Genomic DNA, 12669 nt, shown 5'->3' with positions numbered 1-12669 from the left:
TGATTATTAGGTCCAGTCTCGATGGTTCTTCCTCATTTCTATACCTAGTATTCTCTTGTATCCATTGCGTCATTGTATGTTCTATAATCATATCATGTAGTACATTTCCCCATAGGTCGTCTCCACCCTTCACTGTCATCTCGTCCCGGAAGATTTCTTTACGATTAAAATCACCCATTATAACTATTCTTCCTCCATCTTCCATTATCTTATTTAGTGTTATCGTTGTGTCTTCTAACACATTTTTGTCTTCTCTTTCTTCCCACGAAGCCGTTTTAGGAGTCCCATAATTTACTACAAACTTCCTGCTCTTCCCATCCTTGTCCTGCACTTCCATCATAATCATCTCTCCTCTATTCCTTCCATATGTGACATTCCTCACATTCATATCCTTCTTAGTCAGGAACATAACTCCACCCCCTTGTTTTACCTCTCTGATTCTAATCCAATAATTATATGCACCATGTCCTACACTGCCGTGTGGTAGTGGACCTTTCAATTTTGTCTCTACAATTCCCATTATGTTCGGATCTTTTTCCTTCAGATAATCATTCATTTCATTTAAGCCTGTTCTTAAGCCATCTATATTTCTGCTATGAACCATTTCCTCACTTTCATATTCACTACTCTCCAATAGAATTTCTCTTTTTCTGACTCTGGTCTTTTCTCGTTTTTTCTATTGGCTTCTAGTCTTTTTGCTTTCTCATCATATCTTTCCTCTTTATTCATTTCTCTTTTTATCCATACCTGTTTATATTGATCACTGTCAGCTAGTTTCCTTGTTTTTGTTAATATATTCTCTGCTGTCGTTTGTGACATGAATTTAACCTTAATTGGTCTGGTCTTATCTGTATTGTATTTTCCTATGCTATATATTTCTTCTATTTGTTCCCTTGTTTCTGGTTCATCTTCTTGAACTACTTCTAATATCATATTTACTTTTTCCTTTTCCTCTTTTATTCTTGTAGTCCTATTTGGATTATGCTTCTCTTCCATCCCTAATATAGTTATACATTTTTTTACGAGTATCCGCTAAGTCTCTTACTATATTCTCCTTCTCCCACATCACTTTAATAACTGTGTCCTTAGTTTGTTTTTTCATCTGCTGTTTCACTGTATCTCAAAATCCAATTTCATTGTTCTCATGTACTTTTTTCCAACCACCTACCTCTTTTGCTATGGACTCTTTATTCTCTTTATTTTTATTCTTTCATTCCTCATTCTCATCTTTTACTTCTTTTAAGTGTCTTTTTAATTCTTTTATTTCTTTAGTTAGTTTTTTATTCTCCTTCTTTAGTTCTTCCAGTTTATCAACTCTTTGGGTAACTAGTGTTAACTGGTTAAACCTAACCTCCCACGCTTCGTTCATTTTTTTTTTTTTCTCTCTATTTTTACTAGTCGGGGGAGGTTATCACCTCCTCCCTCATTAAATCCATGAAAACAGTTATCTTCTCTTTCCATTGATCTCCTATTATTTATATTTCTGCTTTTGACACTTCTGCTTCCTTGTTCTTCCTCGTCTGTGTGTTTTGCACTCCTTTTGTTTACACCCCTTCTAACATCCGGGGCCCGTTCGTCCCCTTCCTCATTTCCTCCCATTTTCCTCAGTAATCCCTCTCTTTCACTTTTTTCTTCGCCTTCCCACTACACCACGAGCTTCTCCCTTCCCTACTAACACTATAAAGGTATTCACTCGTTGTTGAGATCAATGAAACTTGAATTATCCTGGAGTTCCAAACTTTGCTGTCACTTCGACCGACGTGTGTGTGTGTGTGTGTGTGTGTGTGTGTGTGTGTGTGTGTGTGTGTGTGTGTGTGTGTGTGTGTGTGTGTGTGTGTGTGTGTGTGTGTGTGTGTGTGTGTATTCACCTCGGATCTGCTGCAGTCTCTGTCGAGACAGCTAGACACCACCCTACGGCAGTGAGCTCAGAGCTCCTTATTAGCCGATCTCTGGGTAGGTCTGAGACCACTCACACACCACACACCGGGACAGCAAGATCACAACTCCTTGACTAACGTCCCGTACCTACTCGCTGCTAGGTGAACAGGGGCTACACGTGAAAGGAGACAAACCCAACTTATCTCCGCCCGACCGGGGAATCGAACCCCGGTTCTCTGGCTTGTGAGGCCAGTGCTTTACTAATCCGCCACCGAGCCGTGTGTGTGTGTGTGTGTGTGTGTGTGTGTGTGTGTGTGTGTGTGTGTGTGTGTGTGTGTGTGTGTGTGTGTGTGTGTGCGTGTGCGTGTGCGTGTGCGTGTGTGTGTGTGTGTGTGTGTGTGTGCGTGTGTGTGTGTGTGTGTGTGTGTGTGTGTGTGTGTGTGTGTGTGTGTGTGTGTGTGTGTGTGTGTGTGTGTGTGTATTCTTATTACATGCATATGTGTACTTTGGGAGAATGTGTATATCATACATATCTATTCTCTTTATAAGTATACGCGTTGTCCTGCATGGCTTCTGACCCAGGCAGTAGGCAAGGGACAGGGATGATCCTTTATCCACAAGGAACTAAGATGAAATAGAAATATTTGATGGATGGGTGGAGGGTGGGTACAAGTCTTGGCTGGCTCTCTTCCATATAAGGGGAAGAAACCTATTGGAATATAAACAGATAGATATATATCTCCGTGTGTATATATATTTTTTAAACTTACGGTTTATGGATACCCTTGGGAAGGGTGGGGAGCGACACAGAGGTTCACAAGTGGGGGTCACAAAACAATAATTAGTGTTAGTGGGTGCTTAGTGATATTATTCAGTGATGAAGTGGTGTCTGGAAAGCTAACGAGCAGTAATGCATAAGGATGGAATGTATCAGAGACCAGGTTCAGGGCTACTAAAATCTGTATACCTTTGGACATTTACCCAATATAATTTTCCTCCAAACCCTTGATAAATATATTAATTGATTAGTTAATCAACTAATCAATTATTCAGTTAATCAATTACCTAGTTAATTTCATTTTAGTATATTTATTTATCTATTTATCTATTCATTCATTCGTTTATATATATATATATATACATATATATATATATATATATATATATATATATATATATATATATATATATATATATATATATATATATATACAACTTATTTTACTTTATATACTTATTTATTATTTTTCTTTACTTATTCAATAATTATTTTTTCAACATGTAAATAACCAACGGCCCTTATCCTACAGGTGTTGTTATTTATGATCGCGATGGGCCTAGCGAACTTCGGTGTCCGCGCTCACGGGCGGATGACGTACCCGGCCGCCCGGAACACCGCCTGGCGCTACGGCTTCTCGACACCCATCAACTACAACGACAACGAACTCTTTTGTGGAGGTCTTGGGGTTAGTTTTTACGCGAACTGCATAATGTTTATTTACATTTACAGTCATTCTCAACGGGGGCGATTTTTGAGCTCAGGGGGGCGAAAAACGTCACAGGTATTGCTTCTAACTGACAATTTTTAAGCCTAATATAAAAGATCTAGCAGCGAAGCACCAGGTCCAAGGATCTCATTAAAACATAACGTGAGTAAAATATTTTAGATTAGTCGTTTATCATTGTTGCAATAATTTTTATCATTTCCAATTAAGGGGGGCGATCCTTTTTTTTTTTTTTTTTTTTTAAAGGGGGGTGATATGGCTAAAAAGGTTGAGAAACCCTGATTCACAACAACACCGGCGCCATGTTGCCTTGCAAAAAAAAAAACAAGGCGAATTAAGGCGAAGCTCTCACGCAGAACCTGTACAAGAAAATATTTTTGTACAGTGTGCATGTACAGACATTTTGACAAATCTATACACCACATTAAATCCTTGCTAGACAGACGGCATCCCTCATCTGAACAGAATCGCCTGGCGGCATTCATAAAAATAGCTGTCATTGATCAACACCGGTTTAAATCATGACGTACAGATGTTTCTTTATTCTGGCTCCACTAGAGGGATGCTCCTTGCTTTATTCTGGCTCAAACTAAACTATTTAATTTGACTTCGATCTATTTCCGTACCAAAAGGACTGATCGTCTTATCGGTGTATTATTGTGGACATCCGAACCTGACCTACTTATATTTTTTTTTTTTTTTTTTTTTTTTTTTTGCTGCGTTAATACAGTTCTATTTACAAAATATCTCTTTTATCATACGAAAACGAATCTACAAAAAAAAAGATAAAATACTAGACAACGAAAGATGTATTATGGGTCAGGCTGAAGTTTACGTAAGAGGAACTTGGTTGATCGAGATTCGTATGACTCCTTCCCTCCTGAAGGTGCAGTGGGACCATAACAGAGGACGCTGCGGTATATGTGGGGACCCATGGAACCTGAAGAAACCGCGACCCTACGAGCGCGGAGGCATCATGACGAAAGGCCTGCCCACTGCCTTCTTAAAAGAGGGTCAGGTTCTTTCTGTAGAAATCGTCATTTCAACGAACCATAAGGTGAGATTGTTGCAAAGAACATTTTCATCAAGTGTTTATATATATGCATATTTATACATACAGTATATATATATATATATATATATATATATATATATATATATATATAAATGTGTGTGTGTGTGTGTGTGTATCATTGAGGGGTGCGTTTATGTCTTGAAGTAGGTTTTCCGTCTCCGTAGGGCTACTTCGAGTTCCGCCTGTGCGCCAACAACAATCCAAAAGCTCAGGACTCTCAGCGGTGTCTCGACAAGAATCTCCTGGAGGTGGTTGGAAATGGTCTTCCTCGAGGAACTACCCGTTACCTGGTGGCTCCGAATTTGCTGGGACCCCACACCGTCCACGTGCGGCTACCGAGGGGCATCAGCTGCTCTCACTGCGTCCTGCAATGGCGCTGGCGAGTAGGGAACAACTGGGGCTTCTGCAGGAGGGATGGTGAGGAGGCCATAGGCTGCGGACCTCAGGAGACCTACGTCAATTGTGCTGACGTGGTCATCACACCTAAACAGTTTCTTCAAGGTCGGCAAATAGGTTAAGATGTAGGCAGCAAACCGAGTACCGTAGTGTAGTGTAGAATCCACTGTGATTAAATGACCTTAAGTCATCGCCTTTATCACGTATATACGTGATTAAGCAACACGTCTTGGACTTTAGTGCGAAGTTCTGAAGATTTCAAAGTTTTCTGAAACCGACGCTCAATTCAGCTATGAACGTGTTCAAATAGCACACAACAAACCCTGGCAGAGCTTTTTCTATGGTGAATTTATTTCATCTTACGGTATCTGAGTGGATACACGGAAGGCTTTATTGTATGAAGAGAGTGTCTGTTGTAGGACGGTGGTAGGCTGCTTTGCCTAGCATGTGTATCAGGCGATCCCGAAAAGGTGTAAACATACTTCCTAGCTTTTGAATGCAGCCAAGTAAGAATTCTTTAGTCCTGCTGGCCGAGACTAGAAGGATTCATGCAGTCGTAGGATTATTTAAGTATAACTTTCATGTCATTTTCTTCGTACGACCTCATGTGATACTATGTACTACTCAACTTTCCTCGTTCCTCTTGCAATATTTACAACTCTTCGATTTCTTTAAAATGTCTATGACCTTTACTGTTCCAGTCGATAATGTTTGTTTTGATATGTAATTTTGTAGAGAACAAATTATTACATCATATCATTTTGCACCCCAACACACACACACACACACACACACACACACACACACACACACACACACACACACACACACACACACACACACACACACACACACACACACACACACACACACACACACACACACACACACACACACACACACACACACACACACACACACACACACACACACACACACACACACATAGTGATTTATCCATGTTGTATTATTTTTTACTTTATTACTGCGAAGCCATTGTTGGGAAAGTTAGAGTTGTACAAGGCAATGAAATAAAGAAACTACTTTGTACATAGCTTCCTTTAATGGTCCTTATTCCTTTCATCCCAGCAATCAAACTTAAATATTTTTTCTTTCCTATATCAAGGCAATCTCATTCAGTTAAGGAGTGATCCTTATGCTGAAGTGGTAATATATATATATATATATATATATATATATATATATATATATATATATATATATCTATACATATATATATATATATATATATATATATATATATATACGTATATATAGATATATATATATATATATATATATATATATATATATATATATATATATGAGATTATTCTTAGAAGCATGGACGACAAAAGTCAGCATAAATAGGTGCATAGATCTGGGCGCCAAGAATACAGTGATAAACTCAACATAAAGTGTCATCAGTTTCAACAATTTGAGTGAGAGAATAGAGGGTGATTTTAATTTATTTCCTTTTTTCGTGCAAGTGTGTAGTCCATTTTTTCATTTGTTGTACAAGTTACATTTTATTTTATGTTATTGTATTTATTATTTGTATAAAAGATGTATATGAGATTCATTATGTACAATTCTGTATGTAAGGTTGTGACCAGTTGGCTGGTTTTCGTAACGACTGGAGGAGGAGGGGGAACCTGGGTAGCTTCGGCAATTCCAACTACGGCCAATATATTAAGCTCTTTTGACCACTATGTCTCATCACACCCCTCAAGAAGGTCCTAGGACTAGGATCGAAACGTTGGGCATTAAAACTCCCACTTTGAGTCTCATGTTTACGCTTCTCCCCTTCAACACACACACACACGTCGGTCGAAGTGACAACGAAGTTTGGAACTCCAGGAAAAATCTAAGTTTCATCGATCTCAACAACGAGGGAGTATCTTTGTTGTATTAATAGGGAAAGGGAAAGCTCGTGGTGTAGTGGGAAGGTGAAGAAAAAGGTGAAAGAGAGGGATTACTGAGGAGAATGGGAGGAAATGAGGAAAGGAACGAACGGGCTCCGAATGTTAGAGGGGGTGCAGAACACACAGACGAGGAAGAACAAGGAAGCAGAAGTGTCAAAAGCAGAAATATAAATAATAGGAGATCAATGGAAAGAGAAGATAACTGCATTTATGGATTTAATGAGGGAGGAGGTGACAACCTCCCCCGACTAGTAAATCTGGAGGAGAAAAAAAAAATCATGTGAGGTTAGGCTTAACCAATTAACACTAGTTATACAAAGAGTTGATAAACTGGAAGAACTAAAGAAGGAGAATCAAAACCTAACTAAAGAAATAGAAGAATTAAAAAGACAGTTAAGGGAAGTAAATGATGAGAATGAGGAATTAAAGAATAATAATAAAGAGAATAAAGAGTCCATAGCAAAAGAGGTACAGGGTTGAAAAAGTACATGAGAACAATAAAATTGAATTTAGAGATACAATGAAACAGCAGATGAAAGAACAAACTAAGGACGCAGTTATTAAAGTGTATATGCACATTTGTGTATTTTAACTCATCAGCCAATACACTACTAATTCTTCCCCCTGTTTCCAGCAGTGCATCTTACCACCGATTCGAACCACTGCACCTTCATCTACTAATACTACGACATCGTCTTGGATAAGTGGACGTTTTTCCGTTCTCATTATCACCTAAAAGCCAGACGCTCTCTGTCCTTTTTAATCTCAATTAGTCCATGAATGTTTCTAAACACCTCTCTTACTCGACATACCGACCCTGTACACGAAGTCACTCTACACTCAATTCCAATACACCAAACATGTCCTATCCTTCTACTAACAACTCTTCAGAAAATTCAACTGCATCTCAAAACGCCATGCCAACACAAAACCTTATCACTGGAGTCAAGGATGGGACAACATGATCTCTCTTTAACGGAAAAAAACACTCCTGTACACAATTTCCTCTCTGAGATTGAATCAGAGATAATACGAAGAAAAATTAAAGACTACAAGGGCAAAATAAGCATCTTAACATCCAAAATAGATAAGAATAACATATTAGCTGGTGACGTCATTCAGTTTTATTTATTTGAAGAAACCTACGACTATCAGGAATTCGTACAATTGAAAAAGTCCTTTGCTGCATCCTAGCCACTTGGGTATCTTTCTCCTTATACTCTTTGGCTAAAACTTACAATCATGGTCCACACCACACCAAAGAGAAGGTGATCAAAATAGTTTGCCAATTTAAAAGTGAACTCAGAGAAAGCCTCAAAAACTCAGACTGGGTCTCAGAAAACAATATTTCATTGGAACACGTAGTCTCACTCATAGCACAATTTCATTCACACCAAATATCACACTAAGCGAATTCTCCAGGAAATTCTCTGACACGGAAAAGATATCACTCACTCATTGCACCAACCCACACAATAGCTAAGGTCACACAGTTCCCCTCCTTCAAGAAGACGAATGTTTTGTGCATACTGCCACAAACTAGGACGCCTCGAAAACACGTGTTATCACAGATACCCGTCACAACCAAACCGATACTGTGATCACCACGGTACGTGTTTTTACACAAGTGATCGTTGCCGTGTGCTGCTAGCACGGAGGCAACACAGACAAGAATCCCCAGATCCATCTCCTGCAAGGCGTTCACTTAACACATCTCCTTTGTGACTACAGAATACAAAGACGCAGTGCACACCAAGGACATTACTCCATACCAAGATATTCAATCATCAACTCTACCGGTACATACCCCGGATATCCCAGACTTGTCTTCCCATTCCTTAACTTTCAATGCTACGTCTAACAACACCAAAGTGACAATCTCTCTTGACACGGATTCCCCAGATAACATCATGTCAATACAAAGTTTCCACAAATTCCCCCACTAAAACAAAACGTGTTTTTTGAACCCCACAATGTCAACCTTTGCAATGTAGATGGTGTACCATTCCCGATCATTGGTAAATTCTCCTTAGACATTAGCTTCAAAGACGAGTGCCCATCCATTCCAATTACCTCCTACGTAGCTGACATTTACTTTCTTGCTGATATCCTCATAGGCTTAACAGTGATGAAGCAACATAACATAATCATTTACCATGCTCAAAATGGCATCATACAAAGGATTACAAAGGCGGAGCATACCTTTTGGTCCATATCTAGGTCGGATGCGAAAAAAATCATAATAATAATAAAATAGTAAATAAAAAATATAATAATGGAAATAACAAATAAAATACATAAATGCATAGATATAGTTAAATAATAAACAAACAGGTAAATAGTAAATAATGATAAATTGACATATAGATAATAATAAATGAAAATCAGACAGACAAATGATAACAAAACAAAAACAAATAATATAAAATAAATTATAATCATTACAGCATCTTGCTTAGGTGTTTATCTAAATGGTTCTTAAAGCTTCGAACTGAAATACATTGCACTGCCTCTGCAGGAAGTTTATTCCATTCATTAAATATACGGTTGGCAAAGTTGTTTCTACCTACTTCCAAATTGAATCTATTTCCGGACAGTTTGAGACCATTGTTTCTTGTGTAATTCTCATTCAATGTGAAAATTTTGTCACTTTTGATGTTGTCAATTCCTTTTAAAATCTTAAAGACCTGTATCAAGTCACCTCTGAGTCTACGCTTTTTTAGGGAAAACAGATTCATATGTTTTAGTCGATTTTCGTATAATTTAGTTTTGATATTTGGAATCAGTTTTGTGGCTCGCCGTTGTTCTTTTTTCAGTCTGTCAATGTCTTTAATGAGATTCGGTGACCATACGGAAACAGCATATTCCAAATGTGGACGAACTAACGATTTATATAGCTTGTTAATGAGTGATGGACTTTTGAAATCAAAAGATCGCGCAATCAGTCCTAGAATCTTATTTGCTTTCTCAGAGGCTGAAATACACTGCTTGGATGATCTGAGGTCGTTACTGATCATTACGCCGAGATCTTTTTCACTATCCACTTTTGTTAACGAATTTCCAAATAACTTGTAATCGTACTTACTGTTATTTTTACCTAGGTGCATTACCTTGCATTTACTTGTGTTAAATTTCATTGGCCACTTTTCAGACCATTGCTGTAATTGATCTAAATCTTATTGAATATCTAATTGGTTTAAGTGATCATTTGCCACTCCGCACAGTTTTGTATCATCAGCAAATTTGGAAACAGTAGATTTTAGTCCATAGTCTATATTACTTATATATACTATGAATAGAAGTGGTCCAAGAACGGAACCCTGGGGAACTCCACTTCTAACATTTTTCCATCTAGAAGTTTTTCCATTTAAAACAATTCTCTGTTTTCGACCATTCAACCAATTACTAGTCCAACCTAATAGGCTACCACTTATTCCGTGTAAAGCTATTTTAGTAAGTAGTCTTTCGTGTGGGACGGTATCAAAAGCTTTTGCAAAGTCTAGATATATTAAATCTATATTGTTTCTTTTGTCATAATTCGAGATAACTGTGTTGTAGAATTCGAGTAAGTTAGTCACGCAAGAACGTTTCCGTCTGAATCCATGCTGGCTATCATTTATCAAACGGTTACTTTCTAAATGATGTTCGATAGCATCTCTGATGATAGTTTCCATTATTTTTCCTACGATTGAAGTCAAACTTATAGGCCTATAGTTATTTGGCTTCTTTTTGTCACCTTTTTTAAATATGGGAGTAACGTTAGCTAGCTTCCATTCTCTTGGGACATCTCCGGATATGATGGATTTCTTGAAAATAATTTCTAATGGAACAACAATCTCATTTTTCATTTCCTTTAAGATTCTTGGACGCCAATCGTCAGGCCCTGGTGTTTTATTAACTTTGAGTTTATCTATACACCTTTTAATTTTTCTTTTGTTATATTTACCGTAGTGAGTAAGTTTACCCTAGACTTTTCACAGGTTTCAGTTTGGAGTTCACTTTGAGGTGTTTTGTTTACGAATACCGAGCTAAAATAATTGTTTAAGATATTACACATTCCTTCATTTGAATATTCAAGTTGACCGTCAGCAGATAATAGTGGACCAATGTGATTCCTGACAACCTTTTTATCTCTAATGTAACTATAGAATTCTTTGGGATTCTCTTTGGATTTATCAGCGATGTTCATTTCGTATTGTCGCTTTCTTTTTCTTACTGTCTTTTTTAAATCTCTCTGTATTGATACATAACTTTCATAGTCATTAGATGCACCCGAACACTTATATTTCTTATAAGCCTGTCTCTCTTTAGCAATACTTTTTTCAGTTTCTTTGTCGAGCCACTTTGGGCGAGCCTGATTTGGGGGACGTCTGTCCTTACAAGGAATGTAAGTTTGAATCATCTTAGTGAGCGTATTTTGAAATATTTCCCACATCTGATCTACAGGTCTTTCGTTTAATTTTGCCTCCCAATCTGTAAGCTGAAGCTCCTGACGTAGTCCTATGAACTGAGCTTTACTGAAATCGGGTATTTTAGAAACACAAGTATCTATTCTAAAATCGTTTAGGAGTTTGAATCTAACTAGATTGTGATCGCTATTTGCAACAGATTCACCGACTTCTACATCAGTTACCATGCTTTCGCGGCTAGTGATCAATAGATCGAGTAAGTTTCCATATCTTGTGGGCTCTTTTACATGCTGAATTAAGTAATTGTCACCAAGAAAATCAATCAAGCGACTACCTATATGGCCATGTTCAAGGGTCATCCAATCAATGTCAGTATAATTGAAATCACCCATTATCAATAAATCCCGGTTGCAGAAACTAGACAGTTCTTGAAATAACAGTTTGTCGTCTGCTAATGATAATGTCTTTGGTCTATATATTACACCTATATTCATTTTTGTCCATTTGTTTGGGTTAACTCAACCCACAAACTATCATATGCATCCTGTTTCACTTTCTCTAAAACACAAGCATGAACATTGTTTATAACGTACAACAGAACACCCCCACCTTTCTTGTGGTTTCTATCAGTTCCTCCTTGCATTATCATCAGTAACTTCCCACAAATCAACCACATCAACGTGGCCAAGCAGGCAGAACATGAATTAAAAAGACAGTTAAGAGAAGTAAAGGATGAGAATGAGGAATTAAAAAATAATAATAAAGAGAATAAACAGTCCATAGCAAAAGAGGTACAGGGTTGAAAAAAGTACATGAGAACAATAAAATTGAATTTAGAGATATAGTGAAACAGCAGATGAAATAACAAACTAAGGACACTGTTATTAAAGTGATGAGGGAGAAGGAGAATATAGTAAGAGACTTAGCGGATAAAAAGAAATGTATAATTATAGTAGGGATGGAAGAGAAGCGTAATCCAAATATGACTACAGGAGTAAAAAAGGAGAAGGAAAAGGTAAACAAGATATTAGTAGTTCAAGAGGATGGACAAGAAATAGGGAAAAAATAGAAAAAATATATAGACTAGGGAAATACAATACAGATAAGACCAGACCAATTAAGGTCAAATTCAGGTCACAAACGACAACAGAGAATATCTTAGCAAAAACAGGGAAACTAGCAGACAGTGAGCAATATAAACAGGTATGGATAAAAAGAGGACTGAATAAAGAGGAAAGAGAGGATGAGAAATCAAAGACTAGAATCTAAAGAAAAAAACAAGAAAAGAACAGAGTCAGACAATTGAAGAGAAGTTCTATTGGAGAGTAGTGGATATGAAAGTGAGGAAACGGTTCATAGCAGAGAAGAACGGAAAAGAAATATAAAACACGATGGAAGTAGTAGAAAATTAAAAATGTCTTAAACATTGATGGTTTAAGAAAAGGCTTGAACGAACTGAATGATTACCTGAAGGAAAAAGA

At 37.5% G+C, this 12669-nt stretch overlaps 1 protein-coding gene across 1 annotated transcript in view; it reads left to right on the top strand.

Moving 5' to 3' along the window:
* LOC143040118 (uncharacterized) overlaps positions 1 to 5174 on the top strand; it is a 21448-nt gene extending 16274 nt beyond the window's left edge. Inside the window, exons 5-7 of the mRNA XM_076210811.1 lie at positions 3189 to 3344; positions 4270 to 4440; positions 4623 to 5174. Coding sequence (XP_076066926.1) covers positions 3189 to 3344; positions 4270 to 4440; positions 4623 to 4976 — 681 coding nt within the window. The 3' untranslated portion in view covers positions 4977 to 5174. The remainder of the gene's footprint in view (positions 1 to 3188; positions 3345 to 4269; positions 4441 to 4622) is intronic.
* The last annotated feature ends 7495 nt before the right edge of the window (positions 5175 to 12669 follow it).

The sequence above is a fragment of the Oratosquilla oratoria genome, chromosome 27, assembly GCF_046742065.1.
Source record: "Oratosquilla oratoria isolate Oo_2021 chromosome 27, ASM4674206v1, whole genome shotgun sequence".
Taxonomy (NCBI): Eukaryota; Metazoa; Arthropoda; class Malacostraca; order Stomatopoda; family Squillidae; genus Oratosquilla; species Oratosquilla oratoria.
Note: the sequence above shows the minus strand (reverse complement) of the source record. Positions and strands in the feature narration are given on the sequence as shown.